This window comes from Camelus dromedarius, chromosome 13 (genome assembly GCF_036321535.1).
Source record: "Camelus dromedarius isolate mCamDro1 chromosome 13, mCamDro1.pat, whole genome shotgun sequence".
In the NCBI taxonomy this organism is placed as follows: domain Eukaryota; kingdom Metazoa; phylum Chordata; class Mammalia; order Artiodactyla; family Camelidae; genus Camelus; species Camelus dromedarius.
The window spans coordinates 54045281-54067688 of record NC_087448.1 but is presented as its reverse complement, the minus strand read 5'-3'; the positions used below and the strand labels follow the sequence as shown (position 1 = coordinate 54067688).

At 39.3% G+C, this 22408-nt stretch overlaps 1 protein-coding gene across 3 annotated transcripts in view; it reads right to left on the bottom strand.

The window, feature by feature from the left end:
- The window catches only part of LRCH1 (leucine rich repeats and calponin homology domain containing 1), a 170046-nt gene that overhangs the window by 44652 nt on the left and 102986 nt on the right, over positions 1–22408 (bottom strand). For all 3 annotated transcript variants that reach the window (XM_010980838.3, XM_064493157.1, XM_031465995.2), the window contains exons 4-10: positions 17225–17330; positions 12702–12838; positions 11800–11927; positions 10589–10652; positions 7574–7676; positions 5378–5505; positions 1310–1377 (exon numbers count right to left, since the gene is read on the bottom strand). In XM_010980838.3, the coding sequence (XP_010979140.2) occupies positions 1310–1377; positions 5378–5505; positions 7574–7676; positions 10589–10652; positions 11800–11927; positions 12702–12838; positions 17225–17330 (734 nt within the window). The remainder of the gene's footprint in view (positions 1–1309; positions 1378–5377; positions 5506–7573; positions 7677–10588; positions 10653–11799; positions 11928–12701; positions 12839–17224; positions 17331–22408) is intronic.

Below are 22408 nucleotides of genomic sequence, written 5' to 3'. Positions count from 1 at the left end.
GGGGATCCACAGGGGTGCTCAGAGAGGGCAGGTCTGCACTACTTCTGACCTTCCAACTCCAGTTCAACCAGAGTGGCTCAGTTTTGGTGCTTTCATACAATATAAGACTTCAGCGTGGGATGCTGGTTCTCAGCTCATGCTCCTTAAGCAGCAAAATCATGTATGGTGCTTAAAAAAGAAATGCCAGGCCTGATACTCTCAAGTAAGTCTTCCTGGGGTTTGGGCATTTTATTAAGCTCTTCAGATGATACTGGTTTACAGGCAGGGTTGAGAACAATAGATAAAAAGACTGAGAATGGGTTTCCAAAGCTTTACAGCTTAAAAACCCTTTCCCTATAAAAATCCTTTTCCCTATAATTCTGTGATTCTATAATCAAGGTAGTCCTCCTTGACATCACAGAAATGTATCCAACAAAGTGCTGGTTACACTGGACAGTGATTTGAAAGGAACTCTGCAATGGTTTTAAAGGACAAGAGAGATTTGAGCACAGTTACTGCTTTCCACTACATAAGCCAATGTCTTTCTGTAAGTGGAGAAATTTTTAAGAATGTAGTAACCCCTCAATAAGGGAAAAACCCTGACAAGGTATGATGACAGGTTCAGCCCTAATGCTGGATCATGGAAAACAAAATCCTGGGAATCAAAAACCTACCATATGCCACACGGTCCAAACTCAAACCCCCGGACATGGTTTATTGTCTGATAGATCACTCATGCCCTCCTCCGTACAGCTGGCCAAGAAGATCTTCACATGCAGTAGAGAAGGGATATCCATCTGGTATGAGAGGCCGTGGGTTCAATCTCAGCCCTCTCTAACCCTGGGGCAGGTAATCAATCTCTCTGTGCCTCAGTTTTGTCACTGGTGAAATGGGTGATAATAACAGAACTTATAGGATTGTTGTAAAGATCAAGTGAGTTACTCCTTGTGAAGTGATCAGGACAGTGCCTGACATGATTATTTAATACATGTTAGCTATCACCACTATTAGGCTTAAGACCAAGACATTAGAGGTATATGCTTTTCTCAGATCTTGAACCTGATTTCCTAAATTACATTCTATCCACAACCTCAAATCCGATAAAACTCAAGGCCAAGGAAGAGGTACAACCTTGCACTGTATGGCCCCAAAACTATGACAATAAGCATCCAGACAGAGGAAAACTCGCAACTTCTGATCAGCATCGCTGGGTAAGAATGCAAGCTTGCTCAAAGAAAAGCGGCCCAAAATGCTATCTTGACAGGGCTACCGTTCTGCTAGGAACATGAGGTCTACAGGGTGTGGTGCTCCACCAGCCCTGGGTACTCACATTCCCTCGGGATGCCAGTGCGCGTCCTCTTCTATCCGTAACAGTTCTTCACAGGTCTCTGCCCTTTCCTGTGGACAGAACACATGCATCTTCTGAGAACCACTGGCTGTCAACAGTCAACAGTCTAAACCTGCCCCCACCCAGGTTCATGGCAGCACTATTCACCACAGCCAAGACGTGGAAACACCCCAAGTGTCCATCGATGGATGAATGAATAAGCAAAATGTGGTGTATACATATAGTGAGATATCATTTAGCCTCAAAAAGGAAGGAAATTCTGACACATGTTACAACATCGATGAGGACATTATGCTAAATGAAATAAGTCACAAAAAGACAAATACAGTCTGATTCCACTTACATGAGGTCCCTAGAATAATCCAATCCATAAAGACAGAATGTAGAAAAGGAGTTGCCAGAGGAACGGGGAGAGGCGTTTGGGAAGTGACTGTTTAACAAGTAAAGAGTTCCCGTTTTACAAGATGAAAGGACTGCTGGAGATGGACGGCGGTGATGGTTACAATACAATGTCAGTGTCTTTACCATTGAATTGCACACTTAAAAAATGGCTAAGACGGTAAGTTTTATGTTATATGTATTTTGCCACAATTAAAAATGAAACAGAATATAAAAAAGAAAATAAAAAGAAACCCTGGCTCAGAACCACAATACCTGTTCACTTAGAGTCAGAAAAGAGTCAGAAATGCAAAGCTTCACTTGATTCTTTTTGCCCTATTAGCACCTCCTGAGGTTGACAGATTCTTCCCCTGGGCTTGTCAGTCACATGAGAATGTGCATTCTACTGTTTGTGAGAGGAGGGGTGTGTGTGCTGTTAGGAAAAAAGGAAGTATAAAATACTTAACAGCAGAAAACGCCTCAAATTGCATCCAACAGTTCTCATGCGTACAACATCCAGATTTCCCTGAAATGCTCCCCCGTCTTATCCCAAAGAAGCACTGCGGGGGAGTATTTAGAAAGGTGCGTTCCACTGTTGGAACTTCCATGCGCTTCTTTCCACTTTGATCTCTGACACAGAGAAATGCTGCTTTAAATCAGCTGACAGCTAGAACGGAAGCCATCCCCGAATCGGGGTACATTCCCCTAGTGAGGAAGGAACAGACAAAAGGGCTGTTTTCCATGTCCAAGTTCCGACACGTCGTTAACTGACTCAGGCCCAGACAATTCTCCAGATGTGTCACAGGGGATGAGTCTTCTGGGGGGTGTCTGGCTGCACCATCTCAGCCTCTGGCTTGAAAACCACTCAGACTTTTTCTATACTGATCATGCTTTTAGTGCATAATAAAATCAACATAAAAATCACTGTGCCACTATCCAAATGATAGTGAATTTCATCAGCAAAAGTACACTACTAGAAATAACCAAGAAAACATGTTCTTATCTCTCCCTGTTGGGTTTCAACTGTAGGAACCATGAGTAGTTCCTTCTAATTTTCAGTTCCATAAAAAAAGTAGCCAATAGTATAAAACATCTGTTTTTTTCAGGATACAAAATACGGGCATACTGGGTTTCTTTTGGTAAGTTAGATAGTTCTAGAGTTGATATACATTATTCATGGATTCCGTATTTATGAATTCGCTTACTCACCAAAATGTATTTGTAACCCCAAGATCAGTATGCATGGTGCTTTTGCAGACACGTGCAGAGCTTGGTAAAAAAAAAAAAAAATGGGAGTCCCCAACCCCACCATGCACATTCCCAGCTGAGGCTGAACAAGGTGATGCTCTTGCCTTTCTGTTTCAGCTCTCATACTGTAAAAACGTGGTCTATTCAGGGTCTATTTACTACCACATTTTCACACTTTTGTGCTTTTTGTTGGTGGTTTTGCTATTTAAAATGCCCCCAAGTGTTGTGTTGAAATGCTGTCTGGTGTTCCTAAGCACGAGAAGGCTGTGGTGTGCCTTACAGAGAAAATACCTGTGTTAGGGAATCTTCTTTCAGGCATGAGTTACAGAGCTGTTGGCCCCAAGTTAAATGTTAACAGACCAACGATACATATTAAATAAGGTGTCTTGAAACAGAAGTACACATAAACCCAGGTTATGTATTGATCACCTGGCCAAAATCTGTGACCAGAGGATCTCAGGAACATAACCCTGTATTTCCCTGGGAGCAACGGTGCAGGACTGGACAAGTCAGTGATCCGGGAGACTACAGAAGTGCCAATGAATGAGGATCAACCATAGTTACAAAGCATAAGATGCTAGTTCAGTGAAGGAGAGGAAACAAGATTATATAAAACACAGACCTCTTGATTGTTGAGGGACTGGGTAGCTCCGCATACTGGCTGGCCGTCAAACATACTTTAAACGTGATGCAAGTCAAGGCTAAAATTTAGGGCCTGATTTTCCATATATGACTTTTCTTTGTAGATTTAGGTTTTATTTTATTAGTGTTCTTCTCCACTTGCCAACAGAAGCCTCTTGCAGGAGGGGGCATTCAGGAAACGTTTGCTGACTAGGTTTCTACACCTTTCTTTGCCCACAGGACCCATTCTGTAAAGCAGCCATTTCCATGGCGTTCTTTGCTCCCTGAAATCTCTAAATCTACGGTAATTTGCTTTTCTGAAACAATATGCTTTATTTTACTAATTGCTTTCATTGTTTTTCTTAAGGGCCTACATCTTTACTTTAGACTCTCAAATTAAACTCTTCCTAAAAGAAAGACAAAAAGCCCAATTTCCCATGTTTTTGTGACAGACTCATCTCAGAGTTGATGGACAGGCATCAAATCTAGGAGGGCCTTGTGAGAACCACTGGGTAGAGAGTCATAGGATTAGATCTTTACTGCAGGAAAATGCCTGACAGCAGAATGTAAAGTGTGTGTGTGTGTGTGTGTGCGCACAATCTTCAACATGCCAGGTTGGGATGCTCTACACGGGGTGGGAGGGTCTCCTGCCATCACCCAAATGAGCAATGATAAGGCTCCACTGAAGCAGTCAACGGAGGTGGAGGCCAGAAGGAAGGCAGTGAGTATGAGATATTTCAAAACAAGATTTGATGGATTAATGGACTAGATATAATGAATAAAGAGTTAAGGCTTTCTGTATTCTATCCTTCTATATGCTTCTTCTAATCATTTTAGTTAGTTTTCTGCCAATATATCTCCTATGCCAGGCTCACTATTTTTATCTTGGGGGTATAAAGACCTCTTGAGCACACCAAGGTCTCATCCACTGTGCAATTCAGCTATTTCTCTCCCAGTCCCCTGGATGCCCAGGGATGCTAGTCTAGACAGAGCCCAGCCATCCTAACACCATCCTCAGGAAATAAGGAGCAGCTCCGAGAGACCCCATGCCTGATTTTAACACAGTAACTCAGATTCCACCGTCTCTCACAAGCCACAATGAATCTGAATTTTACCAAAAACAGTACCTGTGATTCTTGGGTGCCACGACCTTGAGGACTGACAGGCACATACCAAGGCACCTAATCATGTCACAAAGTGGAACCTTAACTACCAGTTTCACCAAGGACTGGCTTTTCTCTCTTGTTTTTGCCGCTACTATGACAAAGGTTCACCTGACAATTCAGTGACTTCATCCAACCTTTCAACACCTCAGTGCCACTATGTCAGTTCGGGAATCAGTGTCCTCAGACTGACCTTTCCAAAAAGAGAAGATACTCATTTCCACATTTTAAAAGTCTCCATTTTTCTCCTTCTACTATGGATATACTCCCAAGAAAAGCATTCGCCTAGAATACGTTGAAGAGTTTGTGAAACCTTGTCTATTTTAGCTTTTACTGGACAGTCGTGGCAATTCTGGTAAGTTTGCTAACTGATGCGATACAGTGACTACTGGACAGCTGAGTAATTTCTGAATATAAAAGAAAAATCGCACACATACATAGACAAATGGAGAGGTACGGATGGACAAGCTCCTAATGTCAGAAAATAAACACATGAGCTTCAAGAAGATGTTAAAAAGGCCTGAGGAAGGTGGCAGTAAGCTGACGTTTATCTAAGGTGATGGATTGGCAACCTTAAACTTAAATTCTAAGGCACCAAACAGAAGTAAATAAATTAAAAATTAGTGGATCTTCAACTTGCCTTAACATAGTTTATAAATTCTGAATGGAGAACGTCTGTTCCGTGGGAAAATTGGTCTCTTTCTTCTCCTGGGTTGTCACTGTCACTCACAAGGGAAGGTGCCGGTTGAAATTCCTGATGAAATTCCCCTATTAGAAAAATTTATAGAAAGGGCAGAAAGCATGATTTCATGAACAGATGAGCACAACATAGATGACTCTTAAACACATCATCTAATTATTTCAATCTTCTCTGTTACCATTGATGGAGGTATATGTATGACCTAAGTTTTCCCTTCCTTACAGGATGTGAGGAAAAGGTGAAAAGAGGGGGAAAAAGAAGAAAATAAAAAGAAATGGGAAGCCCCAAACAGAATGAATATAAAAGTCAAGGCCTCCTTATGGCTCACTTCCTTATGAAAGAAATGTAATTTCTTTTTTTTTTTAAGAAACAGAGAAAAGAAAGCATAAAAGAAAGCTTTTTGGTTTTTGTGCTCTCAATAACGTGTGACAAGGAAGTATTTCAAATTCAAAATTCAACAAATATTTACTGAGCAACTGCTAAGTGGCAGGTATGATGCTAAACATTTCAGGGATTTAAAAATCAGCCAAACCCAATTCTTATCATTAAGTAGTGAACAATTTCAAGGACGAGTGTGGGAAAAGACTAAAGTAAGGACCCAAAATCATAACAACAAAAGAAGTGACTATGATGAGGGCCCCATGGAGGGAAAGCAGCCTCACAGCACATTCAACTAGAGTGAGTTCTAGCTGGTACAGGAGAGGCAAGAGGGGCAAAAGCAGATCTCTTCTCTCTGATCTGGAGACTAAAAATATCGGGTAGGGCCACCCCACCTTCAGGACTCCTAGCCAGCAGAATACCTTCGTCTAGAACAGAGGGGAGAAAACTCACTGGTAACAAATTATATAATTCTTTTATTTTAAAAATATGCCTAAAACATTGCCTCCTATACTGTATAATGTTACAGATCAAATTAATCTTATCTAAACTGATTATCTAAATTAATAAAGTGGCAGTCATATTTCTGCATAAAGTCTACAGTTATATTTTTGGACAATGTATGGTTCCAGTCAACATCTCGGAACAACATTAATGCTAAACTTAAAAACTTGAACATAAGAAGTGAAAGCAAACACTAGAGTTCAAGTTGGCTCTCCCATCACCAGTGAGAGCACAGTCAAACCATTAAGGAGATAATGTGTATAATGTAGTTCTATACTATCCATATATCAACAGTCTCTGCCACAAATCAGTAAACACACATTTTACAATTTATTTAAAAGTCACTGAATTAACAGGAGCAGTCAAAATACTGCCATAATGTAATCAAATGAGTGCTTCTCACCAAGATCTGAAATATATTACTAGGATTTTGAGGGTACGCAAGACACTGAGTGCTTGGGGATCCTTTGGTGATTATCAAAGAACCAGAGAATCTTAGAGCAATACAAGCCATGAGAAATCACCTCATCTAATCATTTCATTTTCACGTGAGAGAATTAAGGTCAACTGACTTGTCCAGAGTCAAGTAGATTCCTGGACACACATCCCAACTACATTTCCCACCTTTGCATGTAGTTAGATGTGATCCGGTGACCTTCCATGCCTGGCCCATAAAAACCTCCCTGGAGCAAACCTCCATGCTCTTCCCCCTATGACTTGAAGCAGATAGACTTGGAAATCTTGTATTAAAGACGGCGGAGTCACCAGATGAAAGGAGCTTGGGTCCTTGAATCAACATGTAGAGGAGAGGTGCCTGGCAATCGCTAACTTCCATTTGGACTTACTTTGGATTATATGAATAAGCCAATGAAATCTGGGGATGTTATGCATTACAATAGCTAGAGTTGTCCTAAATAGTATACCTACATATCAATATTTTCTTTCTAATAATGGGTATAAAGAATCTTAAATATATCTTCAGAATGAGAACAGCTCTACTATTACTAGTTTCAGGATCACTGGCAAGTTACTTAAATTCTCTGAGACTTGGTTGCCTCATGTATAGAATGGAGGTGATGCCCATCTGAGTTTTGAACTTCAAATGAGATCACCTGCACAGATTAGCACAGTGCCTGGTGCATAGGAAATACTCCATAAACATTAATTATAATTGTTGCCATATTTCTGCATATTTTAAACGTGGCATTTGACACTTAAAAACGAGCCCTTCCTCCCCATCCTTCATTCTCAGACCTTTCACTGGGCTGAGGTGATGACAGGAGTCCTCCTTGATCTGTTCTTCTTCCATGATATTTGACATTGGCACATTGAGGCTAACGGTGTCTTCATCAGAAGGCTGAAAAGAGACAGGGCGCTGCATCACTCAAGGGAAAAGTGCTATCAGTGCAGAGTAAGAGAATGCTGTGTGATTAAAAAGACATACCGTGATTCTCACAAACATAATGTTGAGTAAAAGACACCAAAGGACAATTCCACTTATAAAATTCAAAAAGGGGCGAAACTAATCTATGGTGTTTGAAGTCAGGATAGTGGCTGCTCTTGAGGGGGGGGCGGTGCACAAGGGGGGCTTTCTGGGTTGCTGGTCAAATTCTGTTTCTCTAACTGTGAGCTGGCTATGTGGGTGTATTCACTTTGCCAAAGTCCACTGAGCTAACATTCATGTACTTCTTTGTACATATGTTTTGATTTGAAATTTTTTCAGGTACCTGATGATATTTTGTTACCTAAGAGCTATAGTCAGGGGCACTGAGAAGGACTGTGTGACACCTGACAGAACAAAGAAATAACTATAAATACACTATCACATCAGCCCTGCGTCTAATCAATCGTTTTAACAGTAATGGTGCTTGGAGGTCCGACGACAACACTCATTTACCAAAACTACCTTAAGGTTTCACGTGGCCAGTCACAAAAAAGCAGGCAGTCCACCTCTGGGACAACATCTCCTTTATTTACAGGGCATCTTCTGTGCAACACGAAGCTTCAGTTATTTCCCTGTTTGAGGCTGAGGAAGCTGCTTTAAATATATCAAAGGGCTGAACAACTGTAGTGCTTAACAGGAACAGGAGTTCTGCGCAATTTTCAGCATAATGCTTCGATTGTAATCAGTTAGTTCTCCCGGGGGGGTCTTGTTTCCTTGCACTAACTGATGAAGTTTCTTCAGATATTCTGTCATAAATGAAATACGAAGCCTCGTGTATTTCTCTATGTCTCCGCTTTAGTGTTGCTGTTTTGAGAAAAGCTTTTCAAATCACAGGGATCAGGAATCTCCACAGAGCACGTTTCAGGCGACTGGTTTGTTCCTAAAGGCTGTGACTTTCAGAGAAAGGCGTTCCTTTACTTTTGGACACGTGTACAAATTGTTCAGAAACTGGCAGAAAACATACGTGCGTTGCATTCACAACACAGCTATTCAGGGTGCCCTGTATTTCTTTTTGCTTGTTTATCTTGCAAAAAATACGTTTTAAACGTCTGAGTGACAAATGCTAAATCAATCAGATAAGGGAAACAGCCAAAGAAATGGAATGAGGTGTGACTTTTGAGTACCACATTGAGATGTAAATAGGGAGCAAGATTAACTGATCACACATGAAAACGTATTTGCCAAATAAAGTAAAATAGAAAGCTACATAGGATACTTCGGAACCCTTATCTTTGTAAAAAACAAATCTTTTGGAGGTGTTCTCAGGTCATTACCTGAGCTACAATGTGAGACAAAAAAAAGAAAAAAGGGCCAAGGGGAAAATGTGTACACTTTCTGTGGTCCTTCCTCCTACCCTCCTCCCATCTTAAAAATTTAGCAAAATTCCAAGATATGCGTCTAGTTATAAAGGGAAACAATAAACCCTTGGCCTCCTTTAGGGAAGCTATTAGCATCCTACTTATGCTAAGTGAGAACAAAAGGATAATGAAGTTCTTTGTGTAATGTTTTATTAATGAACTTAATTATCCTTAGAAGACAGATAAAGGATAAAGCAGAGTCTGTTTTAATTTAATAGAAAATAAGCTTGGGTGCATAATTTCTGAAACAATGGGATATTTCAGGGGACTTATGAGTTTTAATAAAGCTAAGGGAGTTGAATTAAACACAACTTATAAAAGCAATGTGTTGAGTATTTTCTCCCTCAGGGAACCACAGTAAACTATTCATGTGGCTTCATGAGGGTAATTTTATTTTACTGATACTGGCCTTCTTTCTCTGCTTACTAACTCTTCTTCTTTTTGAAACAGTCTGTATTAGATTTTTTTTAAGAAAGATTTTAAGGTATCTTAGTTTTTTAAATATATTGCTTTACGAAGTATTTTGTTGGAAAATAAATTCAAATATCTTAGCTACATTAAACCTCAAAGGCCTGAAAAGAACAGGGAAAAAAGCATTTGTCCTGGACTTACATACATGCATAAAAAATGTGAATTCTTTAGATGGGGTAACTGAACTATTAACTACATCGTCAAAGAGTGTTATAATGTTTCAAAACTCAATAACCACAAAACTCAATAAGTTCCCTCAAAAAGGGAAGACCTTATGATACGTCCATCCCCTACCTCAGCTACCCCTCCTAGCTTCACTGGACAAGAAGCCCCATTTAACGGTATATTAGTGAAAGATGTTGGAGAACCTAACAGACAGACCATAAATAAGATAACAAATGTTCTAAGCGAGCTATTTATAACCACTTTAGGAAGCGCTAGTGTGGGAGGCCTCTTAGCTCACAAATAACCAAACTTCTATCCAGTTATCTGAAAAAGACACAATCTAAAAGTTTTAGGAAAACAAAAAATGCTATAAAAATTATGGCTACTCAAAAATGCATTTCCTGTGGATGAACTGCTAAAATGCAGTATACATTTGATTCCTTAACATTTATGCACACATAGAACAATTTTTCCTAAATAACTGTCACTTTAAAAAAACGTATTAATAAAAATGCCTCCGGGGTATTTGCACACCATTTAGTCATTTCATAATATTTATTAAGCATTCAAGAATATTGTAGATAATGAGAGGGGTGTGGTAGGAGGAGAAGGAGGCAGGGACTCTATTTTTGAGACATTTACAAAGTATTAAAGATGCAGAAAAGCTAACAACAGCTAATGTTTATATAACACCGCGAGGATTTCAAATAAGTTAATTATTGCACGTTCTCATGAGGATGCATTAATGCCCTTTATCAGAGAGGAGTTCAGTAAATGCAGGCAGATATATCCAGAGGCACAGAAGGAAAAAAATCTGATCACTAACTTTACCTCTGTGGCAGATAATCGCTTATCTCCGTTATCACTTCCAACGCCCGAATCAGAATCCTTCTTGCTGGGATAGATGCCATTGATATTGAATTCATTTAGAAAAAATTAAAATCACAAAGTTCACAACAAGGTACATCAACTTACATTCAAATAATGACTTTACTATACAAGTTCTTATTATTACCAAAAGGCAACAAAGCAGCCCAGTATGAGAGGATGCTAAGACAGAAACTTGTACTATCCAAATAGAGTACCAGATAAATTCTTTGTGTTCAGGATTTCATGGAATTACACTCTGAGTGGTCTGTTCTTTTGAAACAATTAACAGTTTTCTTATTTTACTGATTCTAGCATATAAAAAAGCAAAAACTACCAATTGCTTTTACCTCACATTAAGAAATGTCATAACTTTCAATAATTCTGTAGACTTTTATCCAGTGACTAAATAAATTTGATATCATGTTTAAAAAGATAAAATAACAAATACATATTTTGAGCAGTATATGAAGGTACCATTAGGATAGGCTGAGACTTTAAGGCACTATATTTACTTTTTCAGTAAAAAGTTCAGGAAAGATTTCTGCAGTGAAGACATCTCAAAAACAACATGCATTTCTACAAGTGTGTTCAGTGTGAGAATTTTGCTTTCTGAAAATTGAAGGCCCAATTGCCTTGAAATGATGCCACAAAATGGCCAAGGACATGTGAAACGATTCCAAAGCTTCCATCCTAAACAGGAAATGGCAAAACCATGCACGGTGTGTTTTTAAAAGACAATTTAAAAAATAAAGATGCAGTTTTTCTTAACAATGTTATGAAGACACATTAAAATTAATTTAAAAAGGCATGTCTGAACTTGATATGGTTGTTTAACTGATAAGTAAAAAATACCTATATTTATATGATAGGTCTTATTTATAAGGAGATATACAGACAGATGTGCATATACATGTGTGTACGTGCGCACACACGCTCCTAGCACTCAGGAAGGACTGACTATTGAACAGGAGGAGGTGGATGAGATTTGAAAGATGCCAGAATGTTACCAACAGCATCAATTTTCTTTTTCTTATTCCGAAAGTTGCTGAAATGCTGATTTATAAATCTGCATTGGTTGAATGAAACAAGGGGATTTTTGGAAATAGTTACCAGGAGTGTCTTTGCCTAAGCTAATTCTAAACAGGCTTTTAGCCAAAGGTGGTCACACTCACCCGTCCTCCACGTGCTGGTGTAAATGTGGTCTCTCCATGGTGTGGAGATAAAGGGAGTCGGCTGTCTTAATCTGACATGCTTGGATGCTCAGATACTTGAATATGTGTACTTTGCCCTTTGTACAAATCTAGGGAGAAATTAATAATAAATATTTCTTTTTTTAATGTCAAAACAAAATGTAAACACTAGACATCTCATTCTGTATGTTTTTAATTTTGCATTTCCACTTTAAGTACCATGTCAAAATGACCACCAAATTTGACCTCTCCAAAACAGGTGAGATTTTAGGCAATTATTTCCTCCAAATGCAACTCAAATAGAAAAACATGCTCAAGAAATTTCCAGTTTTTCTTGCAAAATTCTAGAAGACATAGGTTTAAGTATAAATCGTGCAAAAAGTATAGACATCAGATAACTGACCTGTTCCAATTCTGAAAGCAGATATATGTCATTTTGTTCCCACAAGTTTAACATTTGAGCTTGAATCTTGTCTCTAAATAACTGACAATCATATTTAAAAATATTTAAACTCCATTTTCTGGCTAACTTTTAAGAAGTCTATTACTCTTTTTGCAAGCTATACGCTCCATGGAAAAGCTTCAAATGCACGTACAAATGATCAACATAATAACTGAATAACTGAAATAATCAAACATCATAATTCTGGGGTTGCCGGGACCAGAATAGTGAGGCAAATGCTGGTAAAGGGATTTGATGTCGCAAAGGACAACCTACTGTATTATTCAAGGTTTCATTTTTTTAAGAGGCTGGGACTGCTTATGATCATGTCTCATATACTAATTGATTCAGCAAAATAACAAAACCTGTTCTGCTGAGAGTTGCCTAGGCGCTATCGGTGGCGCATCCCCTGGGGTACAGCTTTGCCGTGAGACCCCCTCACCTGTGCTGGAGGAGACTGCAAAGGGTTATTCTCAAGCAGTAATACTTGCAGCTGCTTCATCTCTCTAAAACAAATGGGAATCACGAGCACTTTATTGCAGGAAAAGTCAAACTTTACCAAGGGAAGATCTACTAGTTCTAAAAGAACAGGGGAAAAAAAAGAAAGAAAGAAAGAAAAAAACTCAGAAAGCAACAAGATTAAATGGCTAAACATTCAAAAATTAATTTTCTGCTTATCAAGAAATATATCATTTAGCATAACTAAAAGCAAGTTGGTCATAAGAATGTATGTTATGTGTATATAAAATTTTACCAAAGGGGGTGAGAAAAGCTTTCATTGGGGGCCCAACAATTTTAAATTGTTGTTAGTTCTATTAAGAGCTGGAAACACTTGACGTTTACAATATCTATTGTTTGAAAAGGGTTTTTTTCCCCAGCAAAACAACCACAGAAGCCACACCACACAAGACATGCCTATGTTTTAATTTCAAACTGTATTCAAACAGCTCGCTAGTATGAATAATATGCTAAGTACAACATATTCTCATGTATTCAATGTATGTGGGCTGCATAATCTCAGAACTCGTCACAAGAAACATTCATGATTGTTTAACTCTACTTTAAAAAGTTAAGTGCAATCTAATTCGGAATTTTGCAACAGACCCTATAATCCTGATTTGATAAGGCTTTATTCTACCGCTTTAAAAAAGCCTTCTGCAGCTTCACAAACAAGACAGAACATTATATTTAGCTTAAAATCTCCACCCAGTGGCATAGTAAACACTCAGTAATTTCAAGCATTCCAACCGACATTGGCAGCTGCAAGAAACAAAGTCAAATACATTCCATAGAGCAAAGAGGCTGAGCAATGCCAGACGTGTACAGTGACACGGGGCAAACCACTAAGATCTCCATGTCAAAGGCCACGGGGGTTCATTTCAGAACGGGCCTCACCATGTTTGTTATGAAACCTGGTAGGGGGTGATATACCGATACACTGTGCTTTCAAATACCCAAGGAGTTCCCAAGTAGATGAAGGGCAGGCACTATATAAAGAAGAAAGAAACTGAAGGCAGTGGCTTGGAGAAAGAATTAATACTATTCCTCCACTCCCCCCTCTGTCCTCTGCCGAGTTTTCCCATTACTCAGCAAGACTACAAGTTCCACCAACAAAGGTTCACTTAGCAACCAGTCTCTCTTCTCTGAGTTCAACTTGCTCTAGGTGTGGAAGGGACTTTCCCTCTCTCATACCTAGTAATTACTCTGTATTAAAGAAAAGAGTCATGAGACTGAAATGCTAGAACAGAGGCACAAGAGCACCAACTCAGCAGCCCCCAAACTCAGGTCTGTGACAGGCAGGGGGCTGTGTAAGAGAAACTCAGGATGTGGATTTTTAAATCGCCCTGAGTAACTCTCTGCTCAAACCCAGCTCTCCCACCAATAGCAGGATCTACGATTTGCCTCAGACCCCACTCGTCCTGGTTGCCTGGACGAAGCGCTTTGAGAGCAGTTAGAGGTGGAGGAGAGAAGGAGGGGACCCGGAGAATCAAGGTCAAAGGAAAAGGAAAAGTGAGATCTCTTTCCACTTCAGAGTTTGTGTCTAAAAGAGGGCTGAGAAATAAGGGGATTATACATAAAATGACTATCTCCTTACTGTAAATTTTAGTAACATTAATCCGTCTCTCAGATGGTTTACTGACTAAACTTTACTCACTAAAGTTAGGTTGGCAAATCAGTGGTCAAGTTTAACTGGACTCCGGATCTGCAGCAATTTGCCACTTAAAATGAAGACATTTAATCAAGACTAGAGAGCTAAGTTCCTAGAAGACACAGTAGGAGGGGGAAGGAAGGCAACTTACAGTTAAATAAAGTAAGAAGTGATTTTTATAATGAGTATTCCTTTTAGCGCTTGTTGGGAACACAATTACCATCTTGGTTTAGGAAAGCTAGAACCTGACAGTTGCACAATAAGGAAAAGGAGGAGAAAATGGCAACTCCAGCTCAGAAGAGGTCAAAAGAGACAGAGCAGGAAAAGGGAGTAAGAAAAAAAACAATGAATCCCACTTCTCTCCATTGCAAAGAAGGGCAATGAATGACCACTTTAATCCTCTGTCCATCCTTGTCCCAGAAAGAACAAAATAATCCCCACCCTTGCAGTAGTTATAGTAAAATCACCACAAAACTGACACGGGTAATCAGGCCACCAACATTTTCCCCCCTCCTCAAATTGAAAGCATATGAGGAGGGGTACTCAAAGAGGAAAAACAAGTAAGTAAATATGGAAAGTCTTAAATTCACTGCCTGAGAGCATTATCAATGCTCTTTTGTTAAATAGAGTTCTCCAGAGTAAAGCAAAAAGAAACTTGATATTCAGGAAATTATTACCCAAAATAAAAAAAGATTTTCCAGTAAACTGAAGTTTTAGCCCTGTGTGTATTTTAAAATACTGAACCTGAGAAAATATAATTATAGAAAGTATAGAAATTTCTAATTGATCTTTTTAGGGAAAGGAATGCTTTTAAGCTGAGAGAGTAAGGAGTGGTCAGAAAAACAAGTATCTCAATTTTACAAATGTATTTTCTTCCCACATGCTTCTAAACTATTACAGGAAACTGTTAAATGATTAAACTAAATTTTTCCTTTGAAAGTGAAAGCGTTCAGTAATTTGTGACGGTTTCTCAATAATTAACACAAGAGCTTAAATTTAAACAAAAGTTTTCTTTACTGCTGTGAAAGGTTATACGCTTATGAATTTGCTGTCAGTAAGAGTCTTCTCTTTTTACTTGCTCAAACCAGGAAAAACAATTGCATCCATTCAGTAATGGAAGTTCACAATGACAGAATGAAAAATCAGTGTTTTTATACCAAGTCATCTCAAGTAATAAAGTAATAAATCTTTATGCTGACATTGTTTTTAATTCTTCTTTAAAATGCTAGTCAGCATGAGAAAGGCAGAGATGGCAGGCAACACTTTAACTCCCATCTATAAAGCACATTACATTTTATTCATTTCTTTCCCTTTCATGAGCCCCATTTTCTTGCCTTGCATAATGAAGCATTTCAAGCCAAAAATCATGAAGCAGGAACAGAATAATAAAAATCAGGCAGGGCAGCTCTCAAATAGCTGCATTAGAGTCAGATTAACCAAATGCTGACTGTTTCCAAACATATGCTTTAGCTTCGAGCTGTATTTTTAAATATAATTTTTGAAATCGGGTATGCCTAGTGTCCTAAAATGAAAATGAAAACAATCAAACGTGATCTTTGAAAACCAGAATATGTTTTAGAGAAAATATTTAGTGTTCTGCTATTCATCAACTCATTCCTGATTCAGGGCCAAAGGAGAATCCCAAAATATCAAATTTGGATCCACCACCATCTACAAGGCTGCTTGTCGAAGTTCTTAATGGTGCAACATTTCTGAATAAATATATCTTTTTATATGTTCATTTTTTATTTCATTGAACTACAGTTGATTTACAGGTTTTTTTTCACTGAGTATCTTCTTTCTTGAACTTCAACACATGTCAGAGAGACACATTCTGGCAATCACAGCTGCAGGGAAGGGCTTGCTGGAGTCTGGCCCTGAGTGGGGCTGTCTGGGGGTGCTCAGCATTAAGGCTGTGTTTCAGGGGCATCGAGTCTCAATGCGGAGCCATCCTTGCCTCCAGGCGTCAAGACATTCATCAAAATGACCAGTGATATCAGTCCAAGTTTCAGTTCAGCAGGGGCAGCACCCTCTCCTGAAGTATGGATTCGAGACACTGGGGGTTCCCAATCAGGACTCCCAGATCCCCAAAGCCCCAGACCCTGACAGTTGGATCTGCAGGACCAAGCATGGCAACTAAACTGTTGGCTGGATGGTCCAGAACATCATGCACCCATACGGAAAGCAATTCAGGTGCCTTTTGTTAGGAGCTGAATTGTGTGCCCTCCAAATTCATATGTTGGAGTCCTAACCCCCAGTACCACCAGAATGTGACTGTATTTGGAGACAGGGTCTTTAAAGGATAATTGATGGGGTCATTAGAGTGGGCCCTAATCCAGTATGATGGGTGTCTTTATAAGAAGAGGAGAGTAGGACATAGAAGGAAGATAATGCAAAGACACAGGGAGAAGACGGCCATCTATAAGCCAAGGACAGAGGCCTCAGAAGAAACCAAACTGGCCAACACCCTCATCTCAGACTTCCAGCCTCCAGACTGCAGGAAAACCTGTTGTTTAAGATAGTCTGTGGTACTTTGTTATGGGAGCCTGAGCAAATGAATACACACACACACACACACACACACACATACACACACACACACAGAGCCTTATACAGGGGAATGATTTTGTTACTATAGCCTTGACTAAAATTTCAACTTTTATATAACTTTTCTGTTATCTGCATGTGAAACTCAAATTAGAATTAATATTAACAGGCACACACAAACATGATTAGGTCTACCTTCTTCACAAAGGTAAACAAACTAATAAAACCTCTTGTTTGATTCATTTTCCCCTCTTTCCTTTTGTTTTTACCTTGTGGTAAAACTTTAAGGTAATTTCTTCTGACATTCAGTTCTCGTAAGGATTTCAGTTGCCCTATCTGCTGAGGCAAGGCTGTGATCTCATTGCAGCTGACGTCCTGTATCAAAGACAAAGAGAGAAACAATAAATGCCTTTTTCAGGGAAATCAAGCATTTCACATGACAGCTCCTTCAAGAATTTAAGTATTAGGGTAACTACACAGGTAGATTTTTATATTGGTCTCCAGGTCCAAGGCCAAGTAAGGCTTAGGACAGAGAAGAAAAAGAAAGTGCAAGGTTTTAAAGCATCCTGTGGGAGAGGAAAGGCAAAAAAAGCAGCAAGTCAGTAGCCTTAGGGAGAGACTGCCAGCCTGGCAGCCTGCTGCTCTCAGGGCTTCAGTCTCACTTCATTCTCACAACAGACTCGTGAGGCAACATTACTGGCCTAATAGTCACAGACCAGAAAAACGAGGCTCCAGAAAGTTCAGCCAGTTGTCTGAGGCTTGCATGTACCAAAGTTAACACTCCAAACAAATTTTCAGCCCACCGTTCAGCCCTACCCTACCTTACCAACCACTCTCATTTTGCGGTGTATAACCACGTATATAAAAGCATTGTTTGGATGTGTTATTTATTTAAAATGGAGTTCTTATAAGAAGACTGGAAATTTTGGACCTGAACACCTTCACATACATTTTATAAGCAAGACTGTGGGCTATGCAGACTAGGCCTTCTTTGCTTTGGAAAACTAATACCCTATTAATAATTGTTGACTGAACCACCTCTTGACATGTGCAAAATGGTGGCCGTGACATTTTTCATCTTCTGTATCCTTATTATCTCCCCTAAGCCCACTCTTCCTTTTGTCTCTAGGCTCTGCCCCGCTCCCCACCTCCGTCACCCCAGCTGCTCCTTTAGTCCAGAGCAGCAGCATCTCTCAGCTAGATGTTATAATGGTCTCCTGGTTGTTTCCAGGCATCAATCTCCTCCTCGGATCCATCCTTCACAGGGTGTGAACTTCACTGTATCATTCACCAGCTTAAACATTTGCAACAGCTCCTCAGGAATTACAAGATAAAGTCCCAAACTCAAAACTGCTCAAACGTTTGCCTTCTCCTGCAAGCCTGTAAGCTCCCAGATGGAAGGGACCGTGTTTGGTTCACTCTGTCCTCCTGGCACTGAGCAGAATACCAGGTATGAAGTAAGGGATCAATAAATATCGGATGGAATGTCCGAAGTCCATTTACGTTGATGCTCCAGAATGCCACAGTTTACTCTGTCTCTGGCTGGGAGCCCAGGAGGCTCCAACATACACACCACGTCCCTTGCCGGTCCTGCTTGGTGTCGCAGAACCACAGATGTATTTTGAGCTACAAATGACCCCAATGAGACCAAGTCCTTAAACACCCCACATCACTGCTGAACCTGCAAAAACTCCCCCTTTCACTCCTTTTAGAAGGCAGCGAAGCCTAGTTTCAGAAATCGGTTTCCTGTTCACTTAGATTAGAGGGACTCACCACTGACCAATTCCCTGAAACCTTCGGGCTCTGTATAAGTGCAGGGCTGTACAGAACACAGTGGACGGCTGCCTTCTAACCTCCTCTTATTTAAATATCCTCAGGAGATCTGCCAATCTGTCAAGGTCATGAAGGTGCTAAATGGGTATCATTTCAGGAAGAAGGAATACTGCCGCTCCTGCTAAGGAGGGTGAAGCTCTGGTCTGTAAAGGCTGGATGCATACAACGGAATCAGCCCGCCATTCTGTTCTGTACTCAGCTGTCTGACTTGGGGTGGGAGTGGGGCGCTGGCATGTCATAGGTTAAGAACATTAGGTGTTCGATGGCATTACCCCCAAGCAGGCTGTTGCTGCATTGCTCCTAGCCCAGAAAAGTCACATCAAATTTTATGGAAAGCATCCCTAGTGTTTTAAAAAAAAAAAAACCAAAAACCAAAAACCAAAAACCAAAAACCAACCCACAAGCACATCTGCAGAGACATAAAAGTCTAAGGAAGCAATTACAGAATTAGGAGGTCCAGAGATTTGTTCAGTCTCTCTTAGCCCCTCACTGAGCCAGTAAATTACTCTGCCTTTCTGAATATGCTTCCATATATGAGAAGTGGAAAGTGAAATGCCATCTTTTCCCAATTACTGTGGCATCTGATCAGCCACAGAAGTCAACAACCAAAACCTTTCAATGAAGGTTTTCTCTTCCTTTGCTTTAACCAAGTGACAAATAAACAAGGGATACCATTTTAGTTTATTCTAAGAGCCCTCACACACACGGTAGACAGGTAAGCCCTGAAACATATGAAATGAAATCATTTTATTGGACTCACGGCCATGCACTGTCATGTTGGCGATGGCTGAGGGGAGGGAAGGTCATGGGGGAAGGATTAGTGGGGATTATTTTCCACCTCTAGGGAGAGTTTATGCTATTGACATCTAGAATGTTTTTTATAAGTCTGTGAGTGACAGCAGGAGGACTCTTGCAGATCACGGGAATCACAGATTTTCAGTGTGAAACTGATGATTTTTCAGAAGTTTCAAGGACATAATTTTTAAGAATCTTTCTCTTTAAAAAAAGGGAAAGGGGGAGGAAAGCCAAAAGATAACATATTTAGTCATATTCTCATCATGAAATCTCTTGAGATGAAATGCATCCTTACCCTATTTTTTTGTGTGTATTATATTCACCTTGCATTTTGTTGATTACCCCTGGTTATCCCAGAATATTAGAGTATGTCGTTTCCCTAAATATAAGGTAATTTTTCCAATGTATATTTCTAAACGGCTTCATCAAAGAAAATAAACTCTCTTCAGCTATATTCAAATACTTATTTACCAGCAGGGAAAATGCTTTCCTAATTTACTTTTTTCTTGTTTTTAAAGAACTTCACATAATGATAAAAAAACAAGTTTTTCCTTCTGACTTACAGGATAGGACATCTGTAGACAATTAGAAACACAAAGTCCAATTGTCCATTCACATTTTGAAGGGTACATGGTGAAGGTCAAATTATTTTAATAGAACTCTGCACTGCTGTCAGTCACATCCTGTCCTGCCAAAATAATGAAGGGGAAAAATGCCCAGGCAGATGGAGCGTGCAAGGGAGATAAGCACTTCTCACTACTGTATGATCAATATTGCAGAGAAACGTGCAAACTCTATTCCCTCCCAGCTATCGACCCTTGCCAAGTTTTAAAAAGGTTATGAATTTCATCACAAAAATAAAACCCCATAGGTAATTATGGCTTAATTAGTTGGGGAATGAGGAGGAGGACAGAGAGGATAATAGTCTGGATGTTTGGGACTGAGATTCTTCAGGTTAGAAAGTGTAAGAGCAACATTCCTAGAACAGCCTGCTTCTCTAGAACCTGTCCATCCACATTTAGCCTACAAGAAAGTATGGCTCTTTTTTTTTGGAGTTCATTTTAAAAAGATATGATTCAGGGAAATAAATTTTAAAAACAAGTAACATTAATGCCCCACATTTCTCCAATTAGTGAGAATTAATTAAGCTGTGAGTTCCAGATCCAGCAGCTTCTTAGGATAGTCAAATGAATCCCTTCTGGAATGGTCTATGAGCCCTAAGCTACGTCTTGGAGAATAATTACTCCAAGCTACAGTGAAATCAAGTGACCATAAATTTAGTAGTACAGTATTATAAATATACAAAAGTAGGCCTAAAAGAAATTATCACACATGTCATAAATGTTTACTAATTCTGTTCTTTTTGATACAGAAATGAATCTAATCATTATACATTCTATAATCACAGAAATACTCAATCTTAAGTTTTATGAACCAGTCAGTCCAATTCAGTCATTTAGATTAAAAAAATCTAAACAGAGAATTTTAGCTATGACTTAAAGTATATTTATTTTCAACTGGTTTAATCAAGATGCTTTTAAACAACCAAAAGAAAACTTTAGAAGTAAGATTCTTATTTCATCACAGCCCTTCTAAGCAACAACCAAAAAGTCTCTCAAAGTGTTAAATGCATGTTGGAGGTTAATACATATTTACTGCCTGCCTGCTAATTGCTAGCCTACCTTCAGAATGCCAAAGTGACAAGGATTTAAAACATCAAGAGTAGGTTCAAGGATTATTAAACTAGATAACACTCACTTTCAGAAAATAATATGTTTTTAAAAGACCAGCATGTTTTTTAAGGTATGGCATGGTACCTTCCTCTGATGGGCTACCTGCCTCTGAGTCTTGGGTTTGCAAAAACTTGGCATGGTTATACTATTGCTTAAGTTGTTTTTTAAAATCTAGCTCTTTATTTAATTGAAGAAATGCAAACGTTCTGACAGGAAATACAAGCTATTAATAATGGCCTCCCACCATGTGACCATGCCCTTTTTTGGAAATGTCTTTTGTATGATTCACTGTGTAACTTTAGGTAAATATCTTAACCTCTCTGTGCCTATGCAAAAAGAAGAGGCAAGATCAAATAATTCTAATTTCCTTCCAACATCAGGAAAATTCATTTACCACATCAGAAATAAAGAAGAGATTTTGACTGAAAGACAGACACTTAACTGACTTAGGAGTAATGTCTATTTTGATATTTTAGCCATCAGAAAACCTAAATGCCTGTTGTCGGAACTTTTTCTTTTAAAACAAATCAGTCTTCTCCTTTAAACTCAAAACTTGATTTCAAGTGACCTCTGGTATGATAAATATTCATCTCTCAACACTTACTCAGAGTCTCTTTTTAGTATAAAACTCTCCCTTGCTCCCTTCCACATAGCCACAATTACATAGCTCACCCCACTCCTCCTGATAAAAAAGGCAGAGGTGGGAGCAACAGAAGGGACCTCGCACAAGCCATGGGTTTCCAACTGTCTCACAGAAACCAGAGAGGTCAGGAGGCATCTCCAGGGACCATGAGTGGACAAATGGTTACGGTAGACACATGAATTCATGTCTCCACTACAGAGACTGGAATAAGAAAAAAAAAACAAAGAAGGGGTTTTCCTCAGAAACTTCTCGATACATCCTGTCTAGAATCAATCCCTGAATTCCAACTCTCCACGCAACCAAACGTTTCACAAAAAGAGAAAAAAGAAAATCTGCATGTCTAGTCAGAGCCAGGAAATGCACCTTTCAATCCATTATTACTTGAGTCAGGCCCCATGAGTTTTGGGTTGTAAAAATAGGTTTCTGAATCAGTGACATTATGCTCCTTT